Raw genomic sequence first — 26,693 nt, forward strand, 5'->3', positions numbered from 1 at the left:
TCCTTTCATACACATTAATTAATTAATAATCTGCATGAAAGATCTGAAGAGTTTTGAGCAAATTAATGGCTAAAATGTTAACACCATGAAACAGCCATTTTTGCTAAGTTTTTGGCATTAGTGCACTACTAGGATGGAATTGCTTTTTTGGTTTTTAGTTGGGATATGGGGAGAGTGCATAACAGGGGTAGACAACAACTTTCGGTGCTTATGTACTTTTGATACCGTGTTATTTTTTAATAGCTTTTTCAGGTTAAATTCAAGTTTCACGATATCTTTATCTTTTTTTATTAAATTCTTAGGTGGAAGCATAGAATAGTTACAAAACACCCTCCCTTCCCCATGTTAAGAATGGCTTTCAAAATGTTATTATTTCAGCATGGTAACAAAAGTGCATAAGTATCCAACTTTCTTCCATTAATTGCAAAAAAAAGTTTTGACTTTATTATGAAAATGTAAAAAATTTGAAAGTAATACGTTTTTTCAAAATCACACATATTTCAATAATGCATGATCCATGATAATGTTTTATTAAAAATTTTAAAATGTTTATTTTGTTAACACAAAACAATCATTTTTGTGTTATTTTAATTTATATTCATTTTAATTCCAGAAATGTGTTACAAAATCTTTGTTCATGTTTTATAAAAAAGTTTTTTTAAAATGTCTGTTTTTAAAAAAAAAAAAAATATATATTTTGTGTTATAAGTTTCTCATATTTATTTATTTAAAAAAAAAATCTTTCTATTAGCACTGATAATTCATCAGCAGCTGCTGTTTACAAAATTAATGATATTTCATTTACACGCTTAAAAAAAGGCAAACATTTTTTCTGGTTAAAATTTAAGTTAATGTGACTTATGTTTCTTCTATAAAATAGTGGATGCTTTGAGAAATACTGGTTTTCAAAATATAATCAACTTTTGAACTAATTCTAGTCACAAATGACTTTCTAGCAGCCAAATAAATAAAATTTTATTATTTTAGATGATTACGCGTGAACACTCTAAAAAGATTTGTTACTTGCAATGTTAATTATTTTATTTATTAATTTTTTTTCTTGCAGGAAGATTGTATCGCACGCTTTAAGCATTTAGTGGAATTGGTTAAAAAAAGGAAAGAAACCATTGTCACTACTTAAGCATCCGATACCATTACAGGTAAGAGAAACCTACACAACCAATTTCTTTTAAAATTAAAAAAACAAAATTTTTATGGCTCAACGAGTATTTGTTGACAGTGGACTGAAAAACGGCAATGGCAACAGCAATCTACAGGGAAGCAGTCACGTAGATTCCATGAATAAAGCTTCTTTCTTAGAACTGCACGTCTGTGGAATTGTCTTCCGTTTTCCTGCTTTCCGGCTGACTACAATATGGTTGTGTTCAAGTCTAAAGTAAATAAGTTCTTGATGAGCCGTTCCATATAAGTTATCAAATTTACCAAATTTTCATTACTAATGATTATACTATATTGTCCAATTTCTACTGTACACTCTTTAACCCTTATCCTTGAGTGGCCTCTGGGCCTTGATAATGTTGTGATGCCTATGTAAAAAAAAAAACAAAAAACATGATTCCTATACAGGTGGAGGATTGCATCAGGAGTAATGTTGGGACAATTAATCAGGAATAGAGGAAAAACTCGAAATTTTGGAAGCATCGGAATTGGATTTGCAATCGGAAAAATTCATGTTTCTTTTCCGATTTCAAAAACAATTTTTTTTTTTTAAACTTATTTTTCTGCTGATACTAATGATGAAAGGATGAATATTTGTTTATATATATTAATGGGCAATGGGCACTGTTTTCTTTTAAAAGTATTAATACATTTACTAATACATTAAAATAAACTCTGCTTCAAGTCTAATTCCCTCTAAAATATATATATATATATATATATATATATATATATATATATATAGGCATGTTTGTATTATTTGGATTAATATTGGACCTAAGTACTCATCTTGGGTGTTATTTTCACAATGTTTCAGGCGATGTAATCTCCAACCTCCGCCAGGTGTATAAGTTGCCATATTTGGTAAAGGAAAAGGAGAGGTGGTTTTACTCTAACTACATTAACCAATTGTAACATTTACAAAACTAAAGTTGCTAATGAAACGTATTATCCCGGGTTGTTTATTTTAAAATTTTAATGAGATGTTTTTATTTTCAATATAAATTTTTTTTCTTTAATATATTACTATCTAGCATCTGATATGAGACAAAAGATGGATATTTGCTTTAAACTACCAGTAAATTAGGAATCTATAGATCATAATAATGGATTTAGGTACAAGGTGCCTTCAATATAGTGTTTTTTTTTTTTATTATTATTACATTTTCACCCCAAACAAGGCACATTGCCACTTTGGTGTAGGGGGCTACTATCAGGGGCAACAACTACTGGGGTACTATGTCGTTTCACGTTACACTTGAACTTCTGCATGTCAGTACAGTTAGGGAAGCAGGGACCTGGAATGGAATTCCAGAGTCTATCGGTTCTGGGGAAGAAACTACTGGAGTAGAAAGATCTTTTACGTCTAGGGATCTCTACTATGTGGGTGTGGGATTTAACTACCTGTCGGGTTTGTCGAGGGTGTCTACGTCGTGGGGGTACAAGTGTCTGCAGTTCACCAGAGCATTCACCATTAAAATACTTGTAGAACAGGCAGAGGGATGTAACATTTCATCGATGGGACAGAGGCTGAAGCTTAGATGCCAGTTCAGGGCCTATCAGATTGGCGACTCTCTTTTGAACCTTGTCTAGGAGCGAGAGACTAGCAGCAGATGCACCAGCCCAAATGTGACAACAATACTCCATACATGGGCGAATAGTGGCCTTATAGAGGTACAGGATACTTTCAGGTGTCAGTAGTTTTCTAGCATGGGAGAGAGAGAGCCTACCTTTTTCGCAGCGGCCCTGGCAATGTTTTCAATATAATTGTTCCAACTCATGTTTCCTGTGAACGTTAGGCCAAGCAGTTTGAAAGATATATATTCTCAGACAGGGAGTCACTGGCCATTGCTATTGACAGAGAAGGTTTCTTGTAATTATTGAAGGAAATCAGTTTAGTCTTGGTAGCATTGAATGTGACCATGGGTTAAGTATTGAGAGGAGGAGGAGGAGGAGTAGTAGTAGAGGGGAGAGTGGAGAATGGGGTTGCTCTTGGCCAACTGTTGGAGTGTTTAGATCTGTGGTTGGGAGAGGTAGAAAGATAGAGAGGGAAGAACACACGAATGACAATCGGTATTGTTGGTCTTAAAATTTATTAATTCTTGACATTCTGTTGTTTTTATTAAAACTTTAATCGATTATAGATGAAACGTTTTTTTTTCGTTCTTGTTCGATTGTCCATTTATTTTTTTCATTTCAATTTAGTTTATTTAGAACCGATAGACTCTGGAATTCCATTCCAGGTCCCTGCTTCCCTAACTGTACTGACATGCAGAAGTTCAAGTGTAACGTGAACCGACATCTTGCTGCCCAAATCCCAACATAGTGCCCCAGTAGTTGCTGCCCCTGATAGTACCCCCCTACACCAAAAGTGGCAATGTGCCTTGTTTGGGGTGAAAATGTAATAAAAAAAAAAAAATTTTAATAAAATTTCAAGCAAGAGTCCCACTTGACCTACATAGACCAGGTCATTTCACTGAATAAGCAAAGAAAAAAAAAAGGAAGCAGAAAAAAAAACAAAATAAAATATAAAAATAATACATAAAATAAAGTAAATGATTATGTAAAAGCAACAAATTACGAGAAGGAAAAAGAAAAACCTAACAACAATAATGCTTATCACTCAAAACATGCGATACATATACACCCCCACTCCTTATATTTGCTGCGGTATCTCACACAGCCATTTAATTCATTTGTTTTCACTCTTCCATTGAGCATGCTTTGAATAGATCTGTTAATTTTAAAGAATTAAAAAAAAGGGTTCCCCCGAAATATATTATTGAAATTATCACATACAGTAGTAGACCTCTTCAAGTAAGACATTGATACTCATCACAATTGAATAAATATGTGTATCTATAGACATTTATGTACATACTTATTGATTTGCAAATTATCACTTGTTGTCGTCTTTCTTCCTCAACACCGACTACCTTCCATTCCTTGCATTGTGATAGCCTTCAAAATCTCTTCTACATAAAAATATATACATATACATAGTTCTCTCTTGTTTTTTTTTTTTTCTTTTTTATTCCCTTTAAAAAAATAAACCTGTTAGCTGACTTTTTACTTTTAACCATGAATAATAATAACTCTCTTTCATAATTGATAGTCTGTTTATTATATGAACATATGTAGCCAATAATGTTCGTATAATAAACAGACTATATACCAGCTCTGTGCTGCATTGAACACTCTTTAATAATCTTGCAAGTTTCATTAGATTTACATCTAGGTAACCAATTGATACAACGGTTATATACACATATTCCAGGTTAGGAATAATCCAAAATAAAAACCAAGGAATTTAATAAGGTTTTTATAAGAGTGCTCAATAATGAATAGAACAAAGTGTAAATTTTATTGTCTCTACACAATCATGACAATGTTCCAATTATGAATATCGCTATGACAGCAGCATATTCTCTTCCTTGTTTTGATTCTCAGGTATATATCAATTGATATCTTAGATGTTTTTATGTAGAGTGATGTGGTTCTCGGTGGATTAATTGTGTCTGTGTTGGATATATACTCAAGAGTCAAAACAATGAAAAGAATATGCTGTTGTCATAGCCCTAGTTATGAATAACTAAAGACCTTGTCAGGTAATAGTAGTCCATTTTTTTAAAAAGAATTTTGGAAAAAAATTGAATTTTTTTTTTCTTTTTAAAAGAAGGGTCTATTATCGTCTGATAAGGTCTTTAGTTATAACTAGGGCTGTGACAACAGCATATTCTTTTCGTTATTTTGACTCTTGAGTATGTATCCGATAATATCTTATGTTTTAATATAGACTGATGTGGTTCTCGGTTGATTGACTGTCTTAATGTGTCAGATATATACTGGAGTCAAAAGAATGAAAAAAATATTCTGTTGTCATAGCCCTAGTTATAACTAATTGACTGAAACATTGTCATGATTGTGTAGTGATATATTAAAAAACGTTTATTCAAATATAAACAGTGTATATATATATATATATATATATATATATAATATAATTTTTTTTTTTTTTTGGTGGGGGTAAATTATTCAAATATAAACAGTGTGTGTGTATATATATATATATATATATATATATGTATATATATCAAAATTTTTTTTTTTGGTGGGGGTAAAAAAAAAACAATGATCATTTTAATTTAAAATAGTATTTTTTATTATGTTATTTTATTTTTTCAGGGAATATTTTTATGCACCAGGTTGTTTATATTAGCTTGGAAAATACACGAAAATAACGATCCTGGTCATCACATTGGTTAAATAATAAAAAATCCAAAACAGAATGTGCTTCTTTAAAATCACAGTGCCATGGACAAAAAAAAAATTTTTTTTTTTCAAATAATTGCATGTTTGTTGGTGAGTATTTCAATGCTCGTAAACTCTCAGACTCTTGATGCATTTCTATAAAAAACGAGGAGTTATGTTTTCATGTGATTTAAAATTGCTAATAGCCATTCTTTGAGTGGTGTTGTTGCAGTACTTGAGTATGTTATGTCGATTTCTATTGTTACCCACCATTTGCTGCCGTGGTTCTGCATCTTTTTTAACCCATGGATTCCCTTTTCCTTTTTTCTTCCCGGTGGAACCCTTCATAATTATTAGTCATAGTATGGGAGGGTGAAAGTCAGACAATATAATAGGAAAAGAACCGACTGCCTGAGGGGCATATTAAAAACCAGCTCCTATCATTTTATTTATTTATTTGCGGACTATTATCCTCATCTTTATATATTATACTCCTAATATATATGTATATTAGTGGGGGTACCTGGCGTTTGCCAGGTGTTTGTAGGTGAGTGTAATGGGGAGGGGGTAAAGTAAAGGATAAGCAAAAATTAAAAAAAAAAAAACGATGTTAAACTTCCCCAAAAAATCGGAACAACGAAAGCAGAAAAAAAAAACATTGAGAAAACGAAAATAATGTATTATGTTTATTTAAAAAAAAAAAAATGAAAAGAATCTTTTTTTTTTTGTGTGTATAAATGTTGGGAAATAAATGGTAATTAAGCAACGTAAAAGTAAGCGTCGTGCGTTTCACCCAATAGGAAGCATCAAACGGAAAGGCAGGTTGAAATTCCATTCCAGTTTTTTTTCAGCAACTACGAGGTACAGAAAACCGAAACCGGTGGTCATTTGTAACTGTCCCTTGTGAACGATCACACAATGGTGTAAATGGGTGGCGGGGGAAGAACGAATTTATTAGAACGAAAAGATTTCACTACTTGCATTGATCTTAACCGATTTTGTCAGTGAACTCTCAACAGAAAAATAGAAATCTACGATTAGCGATGAAGGGCAGAGGTAATATGCCTAAAACACACCTCAGATATTGTGCTGCAGTTTGTACATATTACATTTGCATGAAATGTCTTGATTTTTAATCTTATTAAGGTCAAAATCACAGGAGAAAAAATCAGTTCATTTTATATATATATATATATATTATGAGGATCATAGTCCGTAAATAAATAAATAAAATATATAAATTATTCAGCTCAAACAATTCCAATAATTAAATAATACAGCTCCTCATTTTTTTTTCTTATTGCAATTTTATAGAAATTTTTTTAAATTTAGAAAATACATTTGAGTTTGTTTGAATGTCTACTTCAGCATTTTTCGTGTCAAACCAAAATTACAGTAGAAATTAAATTTTTAATAATAAAAGCCATTATGAGTTGGTTTTATTCACGGACCACCAAAATATCATTGTGGACCCTCAGTTTGTTATATTTTGCCTGTGGACCCCCAGAAATATTCCATGAACCCCTAGGATCCATTTGGATCCCGGTTGAGAACACATGGTTTACTGCTTCATGTCAAGTACAAAAAAAATATTTGAAAATTTGTGGTAAAAACATAAGCTACTTAGTATTCATATTAGAGAGTAATTGTAGAAATGATTATATATCGTCTCACATAAACAAAATCGAATATATATATGCCAAAACATTGTTAATTCACTACCCACACAGCAGCAGCCGAATAGCGTAACAGTAAGAACTTGACTATCGTTTGGGTGGTCGGGTTTTGATCCTGGCTTGAGGTAGGTGCCTGTCTAGCCACAATGAGCTTTGATACAGCGAAATAGTACTGTATGTGGATGACTATATATATATATATATATATATATATATATATGATTAAAACCTGGAAGCTCAATGATGTTTCATGAGTAAAAATGTAAAATGCTTTTTTCCTTTTTTATTTATTTATTTTTTTTTTTTGCACATAACCAAAAAAAATGTTTGATTAAAAGAAATATTTAATATTTTTCTTATACCACGTTAATTTTTTTTTTCTTGTTTATAAAACATATAACCAGTTAAGAAAAGATCTTTTAGACTCGTTAAATATGAATGAGTATCTGCATCATACAAACTACTGTTTTGGTAAGGTGTACTTTGCTTATTCTTTTTTGTCAACGAATCACATTTCTATTTGCGTACAAAAATATAAGCTCCAAAGCAATCATAATATTTTAATCTATCTATATATCTATAAAAGTGAGAATGTGTGTGTGCGTGTATGAATACACTTCTCAACCTATATACTCAACAAATTTTGGATCTACAGACTTGAAATTTGGTATATAGGATATTCGGGTTTGTATTACTGTACACATAGATTCGAAAAAGTTGTCAAAAAACAAATATATAACAAACTAGCGGGGGTACCCGGCGTTGCCCGAGTGTTTGTTTCCGGGACGCGGGGGTGGAGTTTTAAAAAATGTTATGGTAGGTAAGTAGGAAGGATCAAACCCGGAGTCATGAGTAAAAGTAGGAAAATAAAGTGTGAAAAAAAAACAAAAAAAAAACATCTGCAACGTTAACAGTTCGGCCACCAAGAAAAGTCCATTCCAGTTGTTTAGGGAAAAAAAACAAAAAAAAACGACTACGGTAGGTCGGCGCGAACGTGAAAATATAATGTGAATTGTCCAGCACGCTAACCACTACGCCACAGAGCACTGCAGCTTAGTTTAGTGATTTTAAATAACTTGACATGAAAGAACTACGAAGCCAAACCAGTGTTCTCTTCTCAACTGTTCCTTGTGAACGATCCCCAAACGGTGTTAAGTGGTGGCAGGGGGAGGAGGAATTTATTAGAGAGAAAATATTTTACCACTTCCATTGATCTTAACCGATTTTGGCCGTGACTTCTCAGCAGAAAAAGTATAGAAATCTAAGATTATCGAGGAATTTGAGAAATAATGAGCCTATAACACACCTCAGATATTGTTCTGCCGTTTGTGCATATTATATTTGCATGAAATATCTTGATTTTTAATCCTATTAATGTCAAAATCAGACGGGGGGGAAAAAATGAGTTCATTTTATTTATATAGAGATAAATGTTATCAAAGGCAAGATAAGTTACTTTTTTGCCAAACTGGATATATTTTTTGTGTTTTTATTCAATGTAACATATTTATTCAGCTCGAAAAACATACAGTGTTTACCGATGTATTCGAAAATTCAAGATGGCGTCTCACACCCTCTTTAACACCGTAAGTATGGAAAAAGGTGTTATAAATAAAAAACTGTACAAAATACTATTAAAACCCCGCCGAATATATGTCAACCTATGTCACGGTAACATATATTGAGCGAGTTTTTAACAGTATTTTATCCGGTTTTTTATTTATAACATCTTTTCCCACACTTACCGTGTTAAAGAGAGAATAAGACGCCATCTTGAATGTTCCAATACATCGGTAAACACTGTATGGTTTTCGAGCTGAATAAACATGTTACATTGAATAAAAACACGAAAAATATATCCAGTTTGGCAGAAAAGTAACTTATCTTGCCTTTGATAACATTTATTTGTTATATATTTGTTTTTTGACAACTTTTTCGAATCTATGTGTACAGTAATACAAACCCGGATATTCATACATGTGGAAAACTTTTTAATCGTTTTTTTTCCTCCAGAAAAAAAAGCTGCTAAGGGGTTAAAATTGAAAAACTGGTAGGTACTGGGGGGGGGGGGTATTTTATTTGTTAACTGTTTTACAAAGTTTAAAAACACCTTAAAGACCGTTGCAAGCTGGTCTAATGGTTATCGTACCTGACTCCTTGTCTTTAGGTTTTTGTTTTGATCTCAGCTTGATTTTTTTTTTTTTTTATGCATGTTTCAGTTTCTCCCCCCCCCCCTTTGTTTTTTACTTCAGTGTTTTTAAAGAAATGTAATGTTACATTTAATATCAGGCAATGCCGGGTACATTTCCTAGTAATATATAAATATTCAGTCCTTTTAACAAAATGTTCAGTCTTTCTCTGACAAAATGTTCTTTTTGTTTTTCTTTTCCGAAAGGACAAACAAAAAGTTTCTTTGACCTAAAATGGGAGAAAGAAGTAATTTCCTTTGTGAAGGCTCATGTGCCTTTTAATTCAAAGGGGAGAGAAGACCATAAAGCCGCTGTGGTAGGCTTTATACGTACAAATACGGGGTAAATTCCTGAATTATGGAAGATTTCCTTTCTGAAGGAAACTTCGGTTGAAAAATCTTTCAAAGTGGGGATTTCCTTTCTAGGGGCGATATTCTGCTCATCTCGTCGGCGAAATTAAATTTTATTCTTCTTAGAAAAGAACTCCTCAACAAACGGTAGTTTCCTTTGTTAGTCCTTTGAGAATATTATGGAAGCAAAATCAGTTGACTACTTTAACAATTTAGTTGCAGTATGAAACTTATTTGTTTTCTGCATTTAACATCATCGATTTCCCTCCTTCAGAAAGAAGAGAAAGACTTTATCAGCTTATCTACACTGTTGACTTTCTCTGTGACATAAGATCCTAAACATGAAACCCATTGATGTTTCTGAATTTTTGAGATGAGTATTGATTATTCGTTCTGTTTGGATTCTTTGGACTACTGTTCTCATCTTGTTCTGCAAGGACCCGTTGTAAAAATTACTCTTCAGGAGGTTGAAGGTTCAATCCTTAGTGTGGACGACACTCAAAATACAATTACAATTATTTAAGATTTCTACCCAGTCCTGACTGATGGATTAAATAAAGGATTCCATTTCAAATTCTATGCAGAGTTCAACAAGGTACACAAGAAGGTTGGAGATTACTTTGATTGAAATGTTATGAAAGTAACATTTAAGATAAGAACAGTAGTCCGAAGAATCTTATCTTTAATTTGGAATAGAATTTTCTTTCTTCTTACTCTAGCCTTATGTGAAAAATTCTGTTTTTTTATTTTCTTTATGGATTATACTTCCAAAATAAACTATTAAAGTTGTATAAAAAGTAATAGAAATATTATTTTTATTTTTTATTTTTTTTAAACAATAATGAAATGAATTGAATTTTACGAGTTAAGTATTTTTCAATTTTTAAACTTTAAAAATCTATCAAAATTTTTCTATTGATTCAATTTTTATGATATTTTCAGGGTCAATGTGAAATTTTATGCTCTTTCCAATAAACCGAATATAATATTTTAGACAAACGTTTTTTTTTGTTGTTGTTTTTTTTTTTTTAATTCATGCACCCCCATTTTTAAATGTCTATTAAAAAGTAAATAATTTACGCCCCAAAGTTTTATATATCACAAATTGAAGATAAAAGATCAATATCTAATATATTCAAATTTAAAACCAAAAAAAAGTGTTTTTTAGAAATTTACCTGTAAGGTCTGAAGTTGAAAACATTTTTTTTAAAAACCACATTGTTTTTTTTTTTTTTTTTTTTTTTAATTGAAAAAAAAAAAATTAGGGTTTGAATTACATTTTTCGAGTAGTTATAAGCTTGGAAAGACAGGGGGTCGAATTATTCAATATATTTCACGCATTCGTAAGGTCAGTTTCTAACACACCTAGTGGGTTTCATGATTAAAAAAAAAAAAAAAATGATTTATTGCATAAAAATATATAAGCTTGGAAACAGGGGGTCGAAGTATTCAATATATTTCACGCATAAATAAATTCTGGCAGTAAAGGGTTAAATCCAGCGGCAAAGGGAAATGCTTGAATAATAGAATGCATTCATTTGTATAATTTGGATTCTTCAAACTACACAATCCTCATCTCAAAAATTAAAAAAACTGAATATATTTAGTATATACAAAAGGCAAAGCAAAAAAAATAAATTGGGCAGTAAAGGGTTAACATTGATGGTTTTTAATTTTTTTTTTTTTGTGTTTTTGATATCATGTATGCACATGAAAAATTTATGATTCTCGTTTGTTTGGAAATATGGGGTGCTTATTCAGATGCACACTTATAGCGATTGACACAAAACTTTTATATTGTACCTACTTGTCATGGAATGAAGATTATATATTCAAAAAATCATAAAAATTTTTTAATATTTATTAAACCAAATTTGTCATTTTTTTACCGATCAGTGACAAATGAGGCCATGATTTTCTAGCAACTATAATAAGGTAAGGTAATCTGATTATTTTCACAGTTTCCATGTGCATTACAGTTGTCTGCCCTTGTCTACCAATTGATTTCAATATGGATGCTGTTTTTTAACCCTTATCGTAACAGTAAAAAAATTTTTTTCGGAAGAAAAAAAAAAACTACTTGATCAAATTGTGATTTTTAAAATTTTCATCTTTGCCCCATGATTGGTATACAGAAATGTGTATGATGCCCATTTTTTATTTTTTTTTATTTTTTATTTTTTTTTTAAATGCCGCCATATGTGCCAATCTGAATAAGCACCAAATGTAGTACTACACTGTGCCAATTCTTCAATCACAGCACATCATCTGGACGGCACCTCATCACATAAACAGCTGGAATCTTGTTGTCTAATTAACATGTAGCAGTAGTTCATTCTCTCCTTACATTTACATTGTTCTGGGTGCTTGTGTAGATCGGTGATCTTTTAAATCAATGCATTTCAGGTAAAAATGATCCAGTAGAAAAATAATTACAAGTAAAAATATAATTTATCAAATTATTGAGTTTTATTGTATGTTTTAATGTGGAAGTGCTGCGCAACTAATTCAGTATGGCAAACTGGCTCATCTCCCTTGATTTAAAATAAAGGTCTACAAATCTCAGAACAGGTGGATAATTTTTTGTTAAAAATACATCTAGCACATTTTTCGGAATTCTTGGAATATATACTCATTTCAACACGACACGTAAAAATACAATGTTTTCACCTGAAATTCGTTGATTTAGAAGATCACCAATCAACACAAATACCTTAATGTGTTGCGATCAGTGTTGATTGATAACAACAGCATAAAATCATTTGGGGTATAAAAATCTATTGGGGATTTTTGGTTTTACTCTTTTCCATCCCCAAACAAGTCATATTGCCGCTGGAAATGATTTTATCAGCTTATTCGTTATATATCGCTGATGACTTCCTATCTCTATTTACTCACCTCTCCATGAAGTCTGGATTAGACACAAGCTTGGATTTTAATGTAGAAAAATCCAGCTCCTGCTAAAAGGGGCACTCCGGATTGGAACAAAAATAAAAATGGCCTCAGTCTAGAAGAACTTCTCATTCATTGACTGACGACAGAATAGCGTAATATTAGAACAGATAACACACCTTCATTCAAGCTAAAAGGCCAAGCTATGGCACAACATCTTGAACATATAGCTCTAATTCTAATCTGAACTTCTAATGGATTTTTCTGTTTTCTCCTTACTCTAGCCTCAAGTGGAAACTTTTATTTTTGACATTTTCATGCACCCACGTTTATTTTTACTACAGACACACAAATGAACAATAACTTTTGCTAATTCATTATTAAGATGAGTATTATTTATTGCGGACTATTATTCTCATCTTTCTTAGATGTTGTTTTACGATGTTTCGGCCAACTATTCCTCTGGCCTTTGTTAGGTGGTAACTTACGATGGGATAGGAACTCCAAATTTCCTAACTGCATCCTCAACAATTACTGCCATCCATAGTTGTTGTCATCTCACCACGTTTTGGCCAAGTAAGCCCATGGGAGATCAGATAATAAACTAAACATGGATTTATTAGACCAAAAAATCTAACCTTGATCGCCCTTCGGGGCCCGTGGATAGAGATGTTGAATCTCTATGGTTCCGAGTGAGTATTGCCTGAAGATAGTGGTTTCAATCCTACCCAAAGCCAGTCAAAATGTGGTGAGACGACAACAACTATGGATGGCAGTAATTGCTGAGAATGCAGTTAGGAGATTCGGAGTTCCTATCGCGTTGCGGTTACCACCTGACGAAGGCCAGAGGAATAGTTGGCCGAAACAACATCTAAGGAAGATAAGGATAATAGCCTGCGATCTATTATAAAAGTGAACGTGTGTCTGTACATTTTCCTACGCAATAACTCTGTCAATTTTAACTCTACAGATTCAAAATTTGATATACAAGGTACTGAGATTTAGGAAAATCTTTGTAATCTGTTTTCGGCCAAAAATTTGGCTGTTAAAGGGTCAAAGTTCGATGATTTGACCTTTGAGAACTCTACCAAACTCCTCCACCAATTTTGGGTCTAAACACTTGAAATTTTAGATATAGGTTCCTTGGACATAGATCTAACTTGACTTAATTTGAGCCCAAAACAATTTTAAGAGGTCATAATAGGGGTCAAATTTGAAAAAATTTACCTTTTTTTTTTTTTTTTTTCTTTTCTTTTCTTTTCTCAACATGCACCTCCAAACACCCGGACAACGCCGGACTGAAATGCTAGTAAATAAAAATAAAAAAAAATAACTTTTTCTTTTAAACTTTGGTTTTAGCAAAGAATTTCTAATTGATAGTTTAAAAATCATCTTTAAAATTTGCGTGTTCACAAAACAATCACTGAACAAGTAATATTTTGTAATTGTGTTCTTGGTGTTACTCATGCTGAGAATTGAACCTTCAACCCCCAAGAGACTGTCATTTAGAACTGATTATTACTTATGTCTGCAAGGATCTGTGATGGATATAATTGTTAATTGATAATTAGTTCTAAGTGACAGTCTTTGGAGGTTGATGGTTCGATCCTCGCTATGGGTAATACTAACAGTACAATTATGAATTATTTAAGACTTCTACCTGGTCATGGCTGATGGAACGAGAAAAAGCAACATCGACGAGATGTTGCATCCCTCTGCCTGTTCTACAAATACTTTAATGGTGAATGCTCTGACGAACTGCAAACACTTGTACCTCCCCGACGTAACTACCCCCGACAAACCCGACAAGCTACTAAGTCTCATCCCTTTACAGTGGAGATCCCTAGGTGCAAGAAAGCCTTTTACTCCAATAGTTTCTTCCCCAGAACTGCGGGTCTTTGGAACTCCCTTCCGGGATTCTGCTTTCCCAACTGCAATGATATGCAGAAGTTCAAGTGTAATGTTAACAAACATCTTTCTACTCTTCTCCCTTCATAATGACCCCGCTAATTAATTCTCTAATAGTAGCCCCCTGCTTCAAAGTGGCACTGTGCCTTGTTTGGGGTGAAAATTGAATAAAAAAAAAAAAAAAAAAAAAAAAAAAACTATTTTGAGAAAAAAAAAAGTCCCGTTCTCAAATGTCTTTATTTCTTTTATCTCGAGTACTGCAACGATAGTGACTGTAAGTTAGATGAATCAGGTCCACCATGAATGTATGTTGCGTTAAAACAAAATCTAAACACTGCAAGATGAACGTATATTTTGAGTAATCGTGTTTATTTGACTTTATCTCCTTGTTTGTTAGCAAAATGTGTTGAGATTGTGGGTTTTTACGATAATTGGAATATTAAAAAAAAAAAAAAAATTAATTGGTACTCCCAAAGGGGGAAAAAAAAAGTGCACATACGCAAGTTGTTTTAACAACCGGTTCTTGCAAGATCTATGCATTTGTACGGTTTCTTTAACCACAAAACGTTTTTTCTTTTTTGTTTCTTTTTGTTTTTAACGCAGCATTCAACATATTTATTTACTTAGCTTGGTTTATTTCATCACAAAGATCTTTTAGTGTGTAAACCATTCTTTTATAAAAAAAAATAATCAAACAAAACTTTTGATAAGGGTTCAACAACAAATGGTGACTTGCAATATCTTAAATATTTGCACCATACATACATGCAAATTACATAAGTCAGTAGCGACCATTCCACTTATCTGTTTGGACCATAAATCTGGTAAAGTCAATTTAGACTTCTCCAAAAATGACCGCTTTTTAATTGACGCCCAAAACTTTTTTGTATCACCAGATTTTATAAATGTCATCTCGTTTTTCGGCTACTGCTGCTGCTAATCTCTTTGCAAGCCAGCTATCCTTCACTGCTGCTGATAGTGCATATGAGTGCATAAGAAAATGTTACAGATGAATATTTACGCATGCATACTCCTTGCAGAGACCAGTCGTTAAACAAAAAATGCGTGCATTGTCCCATTTCCTCCAGAAGTACCAATTGATCTTTTCAAACAAAAAAAAAAGAATGATGGACAACTTTTTTTTTTCTTTTTTAGATCATCATGGTGGGGTGAGAATGAAGAATCTGAAAGCGAATGACTTCAGTTCATCTTGTTAAACGAACATCTGTGATAAAGACTCTGTCACATTGACTTGTATTAACCTCGCAAGTTTACAAAAAAAAAAAAAAAAAAAAAAAAAAATGGGCTCATGAAAGGGGGGGGGTCTCTTGGCTGAAAAGACTCTTTAAAGTCAAAACTTAAAACCATAAAAAAAAACATGATGCTTATAACAGGCCTAGCGGCAGTCAACTGGATTCTGCAACATGGAGAAATGATGCCAGGAGGACAATGTGTCTAATTATTGTATAATCCTGAAATAATTTCTTTTCTTCATTTTTTGGTAAAGAATAGCAAACACTTAGGCATAAGACAAAAAAAATTGCAGAATAAAATTTGCATAAAATTTTGAATATTCAGACTAATATTTTCATCCTGAGTGACATTTTCAGTTTTGTCCATTGAAATCTCAGGCATTCTTCAGGTGCATCTTTTCAGAGATTAGGATATTCATGTCGAATACGAGATTAGTAATCTGAAGAATCCCGATTTGCCAATTCTATCCTGCAATTTTCATGATGTGTTTAGATGTTTGTTAATCTTATATCAAACACTGTGGAATATGATTATTTGGATTATTCGAATTACCATTTTCATCTCTTGATGTTTTCGTTGATATGACTCCCGACTTTCTTCAATAGAAGTTGTGAGAAATAACATCTAAGAATAGTATTTGTATTATTTGGAATCGGAGGAAAGCTAAGGAGAAGGTGGAGAAAAAATGTTTTTGATCGGCCTTGGATCAGAAGGAATGGTAAAATATGTCACGTGGGTTTGCAATCCACACCAAGCAAAAGATATGACTCATGATGATATTTGGAATCCTCGGACTACTGTCTTCATCTTGAATGTCATTTTCACAACAGTACAGTAGTCTGAAGAACCCAGATCATATGAATAACCAATCCTTATCTCCAAAATTCGGAAATTTAATGAGAATAGTAGTCTGAATAATCCAAGTTATCAATCCTCGTGTGAAAAATTTGGAAGCAAAATTTGCAAAGAATTTTCAAAGTTCTCTCTCAGATTCATTATTTATCTTAGAAATATTTTAAGATTTTGTTGGACAATTTTTTAAAATGTTGAACTATGCTTTCTGGCTGTATTATACAAACATTTTTCATACTTTTAATCAAGTATTAGTTAATATGAATGAATTGACACATTATTTATATAAAATCATTCAAGTATGTTTCCAATTTGTGATGAATAAATTGGTGCATCAAGTGATTTTAGTGTTTTCTTTTTTTTTGTTTTTTTTTTTATGAAAATCGCTTGAGACAAGACATGAAGCCAATTGATGTAAGGAGTTAACAAGAACGAAAGGTGATTATTGCAAAGACAGGAGATGTCTATTGACCTTAGTCTTGAAAAGACTAAAACTGTAAGTAAGAGAAAAACTGAGCAGGAAGAGAGTTCCACAATTTTGCAGTTTTTGGAAAGAAGCTGTATTACAAGGAGGTATTAAAACAGCAGATTGATGGAGACCACTAGACCTCTAGTCAAACGAGCTGGAACAAAGGAAGCAGGGAATAGATCAGACAGTACTTCAGAGCACATGCCATAATAGTATTTATAGAAAAAAATAGACTGAGACAAGCAACAGAGGGTTTTTTTTTTTTTTATTTTTATTTTTTTTTTTATTTATTATTTCACCCCAAACAAGGCACTAAGCCACATTGATGTAGGGGGCTACTATCGGGGATATATGTTGCAGGGATACTATGCTTGTTTATGCCAACTCGATTACCATGGAAGGAAAACATTTCTCTTATTAATTCATTATATCCACAAATAAGTGTGTGCACATTAAATCAATACCGTAACCTTTCTTTCCATCATCGTCACTACTATTATTGTTACATCCAACGACACTGTCACACATTTTACAAACATCAGTTGCACTCTGTGTGTGTGCGTGACACCATCAACCCTCTGAATGCTAAGGTCCATATTTTTACAGTCTGTCGAGGCCTCTTTGTCAGTTGATGTCAACTCCTCTCTATCTCCTAAAACTCTCTCGATCTGGCCCGTTTGCTTTCAACTGAGTTAAACTTGCAACTCCTTAACTCAAAACTGTCCTCAATCGTTACCAACCAAACACTATCTGTAAACTGTTTCTATCACAAAACTCCTTGTCACTCCTAAAACTACCCATAACTCTGAACATATTAACCTCCATTGTTTGGTTATTTGTTCTCCTTCACTTCCACATCTTGATTAACAATCCTATTCAACTTCCTTTTGTGTACCTTGGTGAATAACTTCCTCTCTATTGTTCTGCTGATGAATTTATTTTCTCCTTTTATTTATTTTTTAATTCCAAACACTTGGGGAGGTGGGAATATTGACAATTTAAAAATACAGTAAATGTTTCAGGTTAGTAGAAAAGTAACTTCTATTGGCTTTAGTAATACTGTTGACTATTTGTTTATTTTGCTTGTTTCTAGTGTCAGCAATTCTAGACAATCTCTTGGATAGAAAAAAAAAAGCATTTATTTCTGTAAGAGGTTCTCTCTGTTGGGCAGTCAATCATGTTTGCATTGTTATCACTAAATATGCATTAAATGAACGCATCTCATTTTAGATATGTCCAAGCACTGCTATAAAACACTCCGTCTGTTAGGCTTTCAGATGAAGTAGCATTTTTATTTGTCTCTCTGTCTATCCTGCTGTTCAATGAAATCTAATCATTATGTACAGTGCTCTGGAGGTGCAGTACAACTCATTCGATGTGCATGTGTGATACATCGAACAATGTATTAGTCATGTGTGTTTGTAAAGAGGGGGATTGGGGGCAGTTATAGAAATCAGTAAACAAGTCAGCCATGTTAATCTTTTGTTAATAGTTGGAAAAAAAGAATGGATGAATTTATGGCGCTTTGAACTGGTTCTATTATCCTCAGAAGCATATAATAATAATAATAAAATATTAATGTTCGCATCAACGGACACCACACCAAAAAAGTCAAGGAGGATAGAAAGAAGCCCCTGAAACGGTGCATATTCTCTCCTGATTATCTGATATTATCTGTAAGATGAAATACCCCCCCCCCCCAAAAAAAACTAAGATATACAATGAAATATCCCCCCCCCCCACACACACACAAAAAAAAGCACCATCCTATACAAAAACTAAGATAAGGAAAGCCCTAGGTAGGCACGTTTTCTCTCCTGACATTAACTTTATCTGAAAAGGATTAATTCACAAGTGAAAACAGCTGATAAGCATCGGTATATACAAGCCTATAAGGTTAGCTGTTTCTTTCAAAACAACAACATCTGTTGTTCACTGCTTCATGGCAAGTTTCTGCTACTGTTCTGGTAGTAATTTTTATCTTAACCTGACTTTCAATGGATTAGTGCAAAGAGAACTGGAACTGTCAGGAGCCTTATTGCTACCCAACTTCCAGTAAAGACTAATAGTCATTGTCAGTGAGAAATCAATGGTAAATGGCTGTTGTGATAACGAAAATTCAATAACAGATGTTATCGAAAGAGGTGGAAAATACTGGAAATCGGAAGAGGGGGGGACTTGTCACCTAGACTTCAGGGAATGCCACAGTTTGTTGACAGAGAAAAATCTTTAATGATGCCCTGTGTGAAAACTCCTGAGCATAATATAACGCTAATAATAATGAATTCATTGTGTACAGTGCTCTGGAGGTCAACTTCAACTTATCCAATGAGCATGTGTGATATATAGGATAATTTATAGTTGTGAGGGAAATGAACCGTGTATTAGTCATATATACATGTGTGCATGTGTTTTTAAGGAGGGGGAAACATCAGGTGTAGTTTTAGCAAACTTCAGAAAGCACAAGGGCTTGAAGGATGCATTGTCTTTCCGCCAATAAGCTGATGTAGTTTATTTGCTTCATGCTTTACCAATTCTGAGTGTGGAAAAATGATTATGGCCTGTGAGTGAACAACATGATGATGGCGAATTCATTGCATACTACGTAGAATACGGTACAATTTTCAAGGAAATGAACAATGTATGCGTTGTGATATACATGTTTGCACATGTATTGATGGGGTTTTGACGAACCTTGCTAAGCATGAAGATTTTAAAGGGTGCAGTGCCTCTGCAGCCAGCAACTGATGCAAGCAATTTGTTTCATGTTCCAACAATCCTGAATATGAAAAAAAAATGTTTCTGAAAGTCATAGGAGCTGCGCTGTTTTCTGACTTGGTAGGCATCCCCATGTGTGTGTTTGACAGAAAAAGATGCTCAGAGTTGTTGTTGTTGTTAGCAAGATGGTTAATAATTTATTTACTGTTTACTAAGAATTATTTAAAAAAAAAAAAAAAAAAAAAAATTTTTTAACCTTGAAAAAAAAAAAAAACAATGAAAATAATTATTTTGATGTTTTAATCTTTTTTGTCTGAGTCTTTCTACTTAAGGAGAAGTAAGCCATTGGTTGCTTAGCAACCAGTGTTCTCCTTCATCATTCCCTTACACATGCTTCGTCAGTTCGCTTTTCAATTTTATTATTTATTACTTAAAATCATTGAAACGAAACTAATTGACAAGAAAAACCAGACAAAACTCTCCCTGTTTTAACAATAATAAGGGAATATATTATTATTCAAAAATTAAAAATTCCTTCATTTCTTTTTTGTAAAATACTAGCAAGGCTACCCGGCATTGCCCGGAATAAAAAGTGCAACATACCTTTTAACCCTCTCTCTTGTTCCTCTCCGCACCCATTTTTTCTTTGTCCAGCCAATTCCTATCTCTGGAGAGAGAGAGAGAGACACACACACACACACACACACACACACACACACACACACACACACACACACACACGTACGTTGAGTCGGCATGAGTGAAATAACTCTGTGAAAGAAAATCAAGAGTTACTTCCCTTAATGATCATTATTGCAATATTTTTAAGATAATTAGAGGGTATGATTAAAGAAAATTGGAAGGTTTTACTCATAGACACTGGTGATATGAACTGACCAATCAAATGGAGCCATATTCTGCTAGCAACCAATCAGAAACCGGAATTGCTTCATAAAAGTATTGGAACTTTCAGAATTACTGCATATAATTTTTTTTTGTGTTCATAAGAGAAAAAGCTTTGGTTTTGTTTCTGCAAAATTTTAAAGTCAAGGGCTTATACAGATCAGCTACTCATCAAAAAATCTTCTGAAATTAAACCTGGCTTTCAATTCCAAATTAACTCATAAAACTGGCCATTTCACTCTCAAGTAATGAGTCTCTTTCTTTTTTTTTTTTTTTTTTCTTCTTTTTTAGGTATTATACATCTGGAGTTATGCTGATTTAAAAAAAAAAAAAAAAAAAAATCTTTATGGGTGTCTGTCGTGTATTCTTCAAGTTTTAGCCAGACATGCAAAAAGAAGTTTGCTCTTTATATAATAGATTAAGCTTATCCTTCTTTGCTCATAAAAGTTAAATTTGCATACATAATTATTTTTTCCTTTATTATTATTATCAGTTATTAAGATTAAGCTGTCCTTTGATCAAAAAAAATAAAATTTGTATACATGCAACCTGACTGATCGGACTGCATGGAAAGCAAGAGTGAGTTATTGTTTGGTTTTGTTTAGCCTAGAATCCTTATAACCTGTTTGGAGAGTCACAATATAATCCACTTTTTTCACCCAACTGTTAACAAAATGATTAAAATGGCTGACTTGTAAAACAAACCTATAGAGAGCATTTGTGAGTCATTGGCTGTTGTCGTCCACCCAAGAGTCCGTGACACTTGTAGCATTGCCAGTTGTTGCACTTTAAACTTAACTCATTCCTTATCAAATCTTTACATGGTTGTTGTATTTTTTTCAGTAATTATTCAATTACTTATAAGTAAAATCTGTTAAGTAGTCGTCACATGTCAACACTCGAGACCTGTTCTATGCAGAGAGTTGCAATGAAAACAAAGACAAGAAAAGAATTCGACTTTTTTTTTTTTTTTTTTTTTTAGCAGACATTTATTTACAGGGACTTTCCAGAATATCACCTTTTCTCTGGTTCAAAAGTTTTCTCGTACTCCAATATGCTTAACAAGATTCTATGTCAAACATTTGGTACTCTGTTTTAGTCCGACCATGTTTAGGGTACGTCTTTCCCTGTCACTCTCATCCCATGTCTTTCTTTCTTTTTCTTTTTCTTTCTTTTTTTTTTTTTTTTTTGTAATTTCTTTCCTTCTTCCTCGCTGTGATGTCACATCGTACATGGCTCGATCATTTGCATACGTGTGCTGCTGCTGCCATATGCATGTACGCGCTCTGTTACTGAGGCGAGAAACATACCCAGGTTTTTAAGAAAATAGATTTTAAAACGAATGTTATATTCTTAAAATGTGAAAATGTTCTATATTATAGAAAAGACTGTCATGTGTAACGAAAGTGAGTCCAAAACACTTGTAGCACCCTAAATACCTTAGAAAGAAGCGAAAAACATTTTATTCATTCTGTTAAATCTATATAAATTAAACAGTAAGTCAATGTTTTTCAACCTTTTTTGCTGGTGTGGAACCCCATAGAAACATTCCCTGGGCTATGCAATGATTTAGTTGTTTCATGCAAAAAAAAACAGCATTTAAAATATAAAATAAACTAAAAATACTCATGTTCAATGTATTGTACACGTTTGTTCTATATGTAATTGGAAACAAAATCGTACATATTTGAATAGAGTACATTTATTCTTATTTATTTATTCTTATCAAAAACTCAATGGGAAACTTGAGCTTAGTGTTTCTTGCACAATTCTTTTAGATTGGATTGTTTTCATCGTCTACATACAGCAATTGTGCTTGTTTCTTGTGCTTAATAGTTGTCAAAGCTGAAAATCCAAATTCACACAAATAATAAGTTGAAACTTGCACAAGAACATGTAGCACTTTCTGGACAATTGCAGGATATTCCTTTTTAACCAACAACCAAAATGCATTCAGATTAAGCTTAGAATGCTTCAACTTTAATAGCATGTCATTTAGAACATTTGCAAGTTCTTCTTCTGCTAATGTGAACTGTTCTTCTGATGGCTAAAGTTCTACAAATGGGGTTCTAATCCAGTCATACTGGTCAACAGCTATTTATCGATGGAAAATATTGTTCAAGATTTGTTAAAGGATCCAATGCTTCAAAATCAGTGGCCTAAATTCTTGAACATCTCTTCTTAAAATACTTGGAAACATTTCCAAATTTCCTACTCTTATGCATCTCTTTGTGAATTTCTTCGGAAAAGCATTTTTTTTTTTTATCAGTAGAAGACAGTATAATTTCATTCCTGCCCTGCTTTTGGCTCATGGTTTATATCAGCAACACATGTTAACTTCGGACATTTTTTTTTTTTTTTTTTTTTTTTACATGGGGGTCACCACTTATCAAGGCCCGAAGGCCACTCAGGGATAAGGAATTGTCCTGCCTTGATAGGGTTCAAAATAGACTTCGTGGCCTGGTAGGAGATGTCCTTTTCTCTTCGCTGCAACCTCTATCTCACAGAAGAGATGTTGCGAGTTTGTCTCTGCTTTATCGTTATTTTCATGGAAAGTGTTCGACTGAGTTTCAATCTATGCTCCCCCCTCGACAAACTTTCACAAGAAACACTCGACTAGCTGAAAATACTATCAATAATTCTCCCCACTCTTTATCTGTGCCTAAACCTAAACATAGATTCCATGATCAAAGCTTCTTTCTTAGAACTGCACGCCTGTGGAATTGTCTTCCGTTTTCCTGCTTTCCAGCTGTCTATAATATGGTTGTCTTCAAGTCCAACGTGAACAAGTTTCTGATGAGCCGTTCCACTTAAGTTAACAAATTTACCGAACTTTCATTACTATATTGTCCTTTTGACTACTGTACACTCTTTAACCCTTATCCTTGAGTGGCCTATCAGCCTTGATAAGTGGTGACGCCTACGTAAAAAAAAAAAAAAAAAAAAAAAAAAAAAGATGGGTTATTGCGTGTACAGTAATCAATGAGATAGTATTGTAGTAATCATTAGTATTGGGGATTTTGATAGAGTGTCTTACTTAAGGGGGCGGTTTGTCAGGAGTTTGTTTATGTTGGACTTGAAGACGTCCATCTCTTAATTTGTAAAAATGAGATAACACCTTCCCCCTTGATAACTATCATATTTCTGTACTGAATTAAAGTAGAATGGTCTGCTTCCATACCCACACAAAGTTTCACAAACTGTCAACATTTAAGTGGTTTCATCTTGATGTAATTAACTATTTTCACTACCATATCCAATACAGATTTTAGTTCGGATCTGAGAGTTTAAGCAATAAGTGTTTCTCCATGAATAAAACAATAAACATGGATAATATTTGGATTTTGTTTTTGCACGATTGGGACAAAGCTTTTAAGACCTGTCATTGCAGGGACACCATCTATACAAATACCAGCACAGTCTTTCCAGTCTAATCAAAAATACTCTCAATATGAATTCAAAACATCAAATACATCTTTTCCTTTTGTTGTCGCTGGCAATTCTTTGCAACACAGGAAGTCTTCTATGATATCATCATCATTAATAAAAGGAACAAATACAAGTTATGCTTTACCAATAATGTCCGTACTCTTATCAACTTGAAGTGCAAATAACTTATGTTTCAGTATTTCTGACTTAAGATTGCATTCAATGTCTCCTGACATGTCTTGAATGTGACTACTTATCTAATAAGTTACAATGGTAGTTTCCAAATTATGCAGTTGAAATTACCTGAATATTACTGAATTATTAAAAAAAAAAAACAACTTCAATCATGTTAGCAGGTGAAAAATTGCCGCCATCTTGTTTTTATAAAATGAAGTGAAACGAAACCATAAGCAAGGGAAATAACTCCAAATTTTTAATGTGACTAAAGCAAAACAAATAACAAAATAAGCATAACATATACAGTGTTTCTGAGTCTGGTTTTCATTTAAGATTTTTTCATTATTTTTTAATATAAAAATAACTGTTCACATAAAAATAACATATATACAAGTTTTTTGCAACTGTTGAATTATCTCCCTTGTGACTCTCCTGTGTCTTACATAAATAAGCAAACACAATTGTGTTCTTCAAATTCTATTTTCTTTAATAAATAATTTTCTACCTTATCGATTTTCGTAATTTTGGGAAATAATCATCTTAAAAATATGGGGAATACTTAAATACCATTGTTTTCATGTGAAATTCAATATTATGATTTCCAAAATCTCGTCCCAATAGTGTAGAACTGCCCAGTTGAGATAGCAGGGAAGGCCAAGAAAAGTACAGGAGAAAGTGATGAGGATGAACTTAATTGAAAGAGGGATAAATGAAGACATGGCCAGAGATAGGTTAGTTTGGAAGTCAATTTCTAAAAGCTGTTTAATGCATGGCAACATGGAAAATCAATGTTAAACCAAATATGATGTTTGGTACAGTCGGAGAAATGGAGCAAGAAGAGAATACCAAAGAGAAGCAATCCAAGAAAATAAACTATTTTGGGTTTATATTACTGTACACATAGATTCGAAAAAGTTGTCAAAAAAACAAATATATAACAAATAAATGTTATCAAAGGCAAGATAAGTCACTTTTCTACCTAACTGGATATGTTTTTATTCAATGTAACATGTTTATTCAGCTTGAAAAACATACAACGTTTACCAATGTATTAGAAAATTTAAAATAGCGCCAGACTCTCTCTTTGACACCGTAAGTTTGAGAAAAGGAGTTATAATTAAAAAACTAGACAAAATACAGTTAAAAACTTGCGCAATATATGTTACTGTGACATAGACTGATATATATTCGGTAGGTTTTTAATAGTATTTTGCATATTTTTATTTACTGGCATCTAGGGAACTCTTCAGTGAAGGGGTGGAATTTTGCTGCTAGTCGGGGGTATTTTCATTGATAGGGGTACAAGTACAATAAGCTCATTGGAACATTATTGGGTACAAGACAATGTAAAAAGAATGATGACAATATTGAAAGATTTCAATTATTATAAAATATATTTTTTATTTACAAACATAATGTCGAACTAGGATAGTATCGTGGTGTTAAGTTCTCAAATTTTCAAAGTATATCTGATCTTCAGGAAGAAAAAAAAAATAATATGCACAAGCAATCACTCGGTGGAGGTGTGTTTATGCCGGAAGCCAGAAATAACAGCTTTACAGTCGGTTAGCATGGTTATTAAATTATAACTGAAATGTGTGTTGGCATTTCTGCTCGGTATTGTTAAATATTATTATAGCATTTACCAGTAATAATTATATTATTATTACATGTTTCTCTTAGGTGTAATTACTTATTTAATTATTTATACATACATGCGTATGCATATTATCTTTTTCTCTGTATTGTTTTGTAATAAGATCCAAGGGAAGTAACTGCAGTGGAAAATTTTGTAGTTAAGTAAGATTATTTGCATTGGATAGTATTCTATACACGGACTTTTTTCGATTTATGATGTACTTCCTTCACAAGCAAATTTAACACGCTGGAAGCAGATCCAGGATGATAAATGTTAGTGCAGGCAGAAAAGATCGTTGAAACGCATTTTGTTACATTGTCCACTAGGACGAGATAGGCGAACATGTCGACACAACTAACCAAAGATTGTAGGAAAAACGTTCGGCCAGAAAGAGGATGAAATAAATGATGGGAAAAGACCAAAGCTTGACAAATTTGGGAAGATAAAATTTATGAGAGAAGTGGAATAAATACAATGAATAGTAAACGTGATAAAAACATGTAAATTGGGAAGAAGAATGGAAAACTGATGTTTATTTTAGAATGCTTTTGTTTTGTCCCGAGATATAATGGATATCCCCTGTAACAGTATCAGTGCATGTAATTGTGAAGCAAGGGTTGTGTCATGGCCAACCTCACCTATCCTGAGTCGGCACTGCCTGAATCTAGTGGCAAAGAGAAGTTTGGGACTACTAGAAACAATGCCGAGGTAAGTGGAGAATAAAAACAGTACCTGCTATTCCAAAATTGTCATCCATTTTAGCATTTGACCAGAATTGGCATGTTTGATATATATATATATATATTT

The 26,693-nt window shown here is 32.9% G+C and overlaps 1 protein-coding gene across 2 annotated transcripts in view; it reads left to right on the forward strand.

Annotated features, from left to right (window-relative positions):
- LOC145263067 (dnaJ homolog subfamily C member 1-like) overlaps window positions 1-16,893 on the forward strand; it is a 73,490-nt gene extending 56,597 nt beyond the window's left edge. Inside the window, exons 10-11 of one of the 2 annotated variants that reach the window (XM_080119924.1) lie at window positions 1,067-1,160; window positions 15,601-16,893. In XM_080119924.1, the coding sequence (XP_079976050.1) occupies window positions 1,067-1,141 (75 nt within the window). In that variant the 3' untranslated portion in view covers window positions 1,142-1,160; window positions 15,601-16,893. Of the gene's footprint in view, window positions 1-1,066; window positions 1,161-5,364; window positions 5,464-15,600 lie in introns of those variants that run through there. The other variant, XM_080119925.1, reaches the window with a different exon arrangement.
- Window positions 16,894-26,693: the final 9,800 nt, after the last annotated feature.

The sequence above is a fragment of the Euprymna scolopes genome, chromosome 38 (genome assembly GCF_053919585.1).
Source record: "Euprymna scolopes isolate OS-2025 chromosome 38, ASM5391958v1, whole genome shotgun sequence".
Lineage (NCBI taxonomy): Eukaryota > Metazoa > Mollusca > Cephalopoda > Sepiida > Sepiolidae > Euprymna > Euprymna scolopes.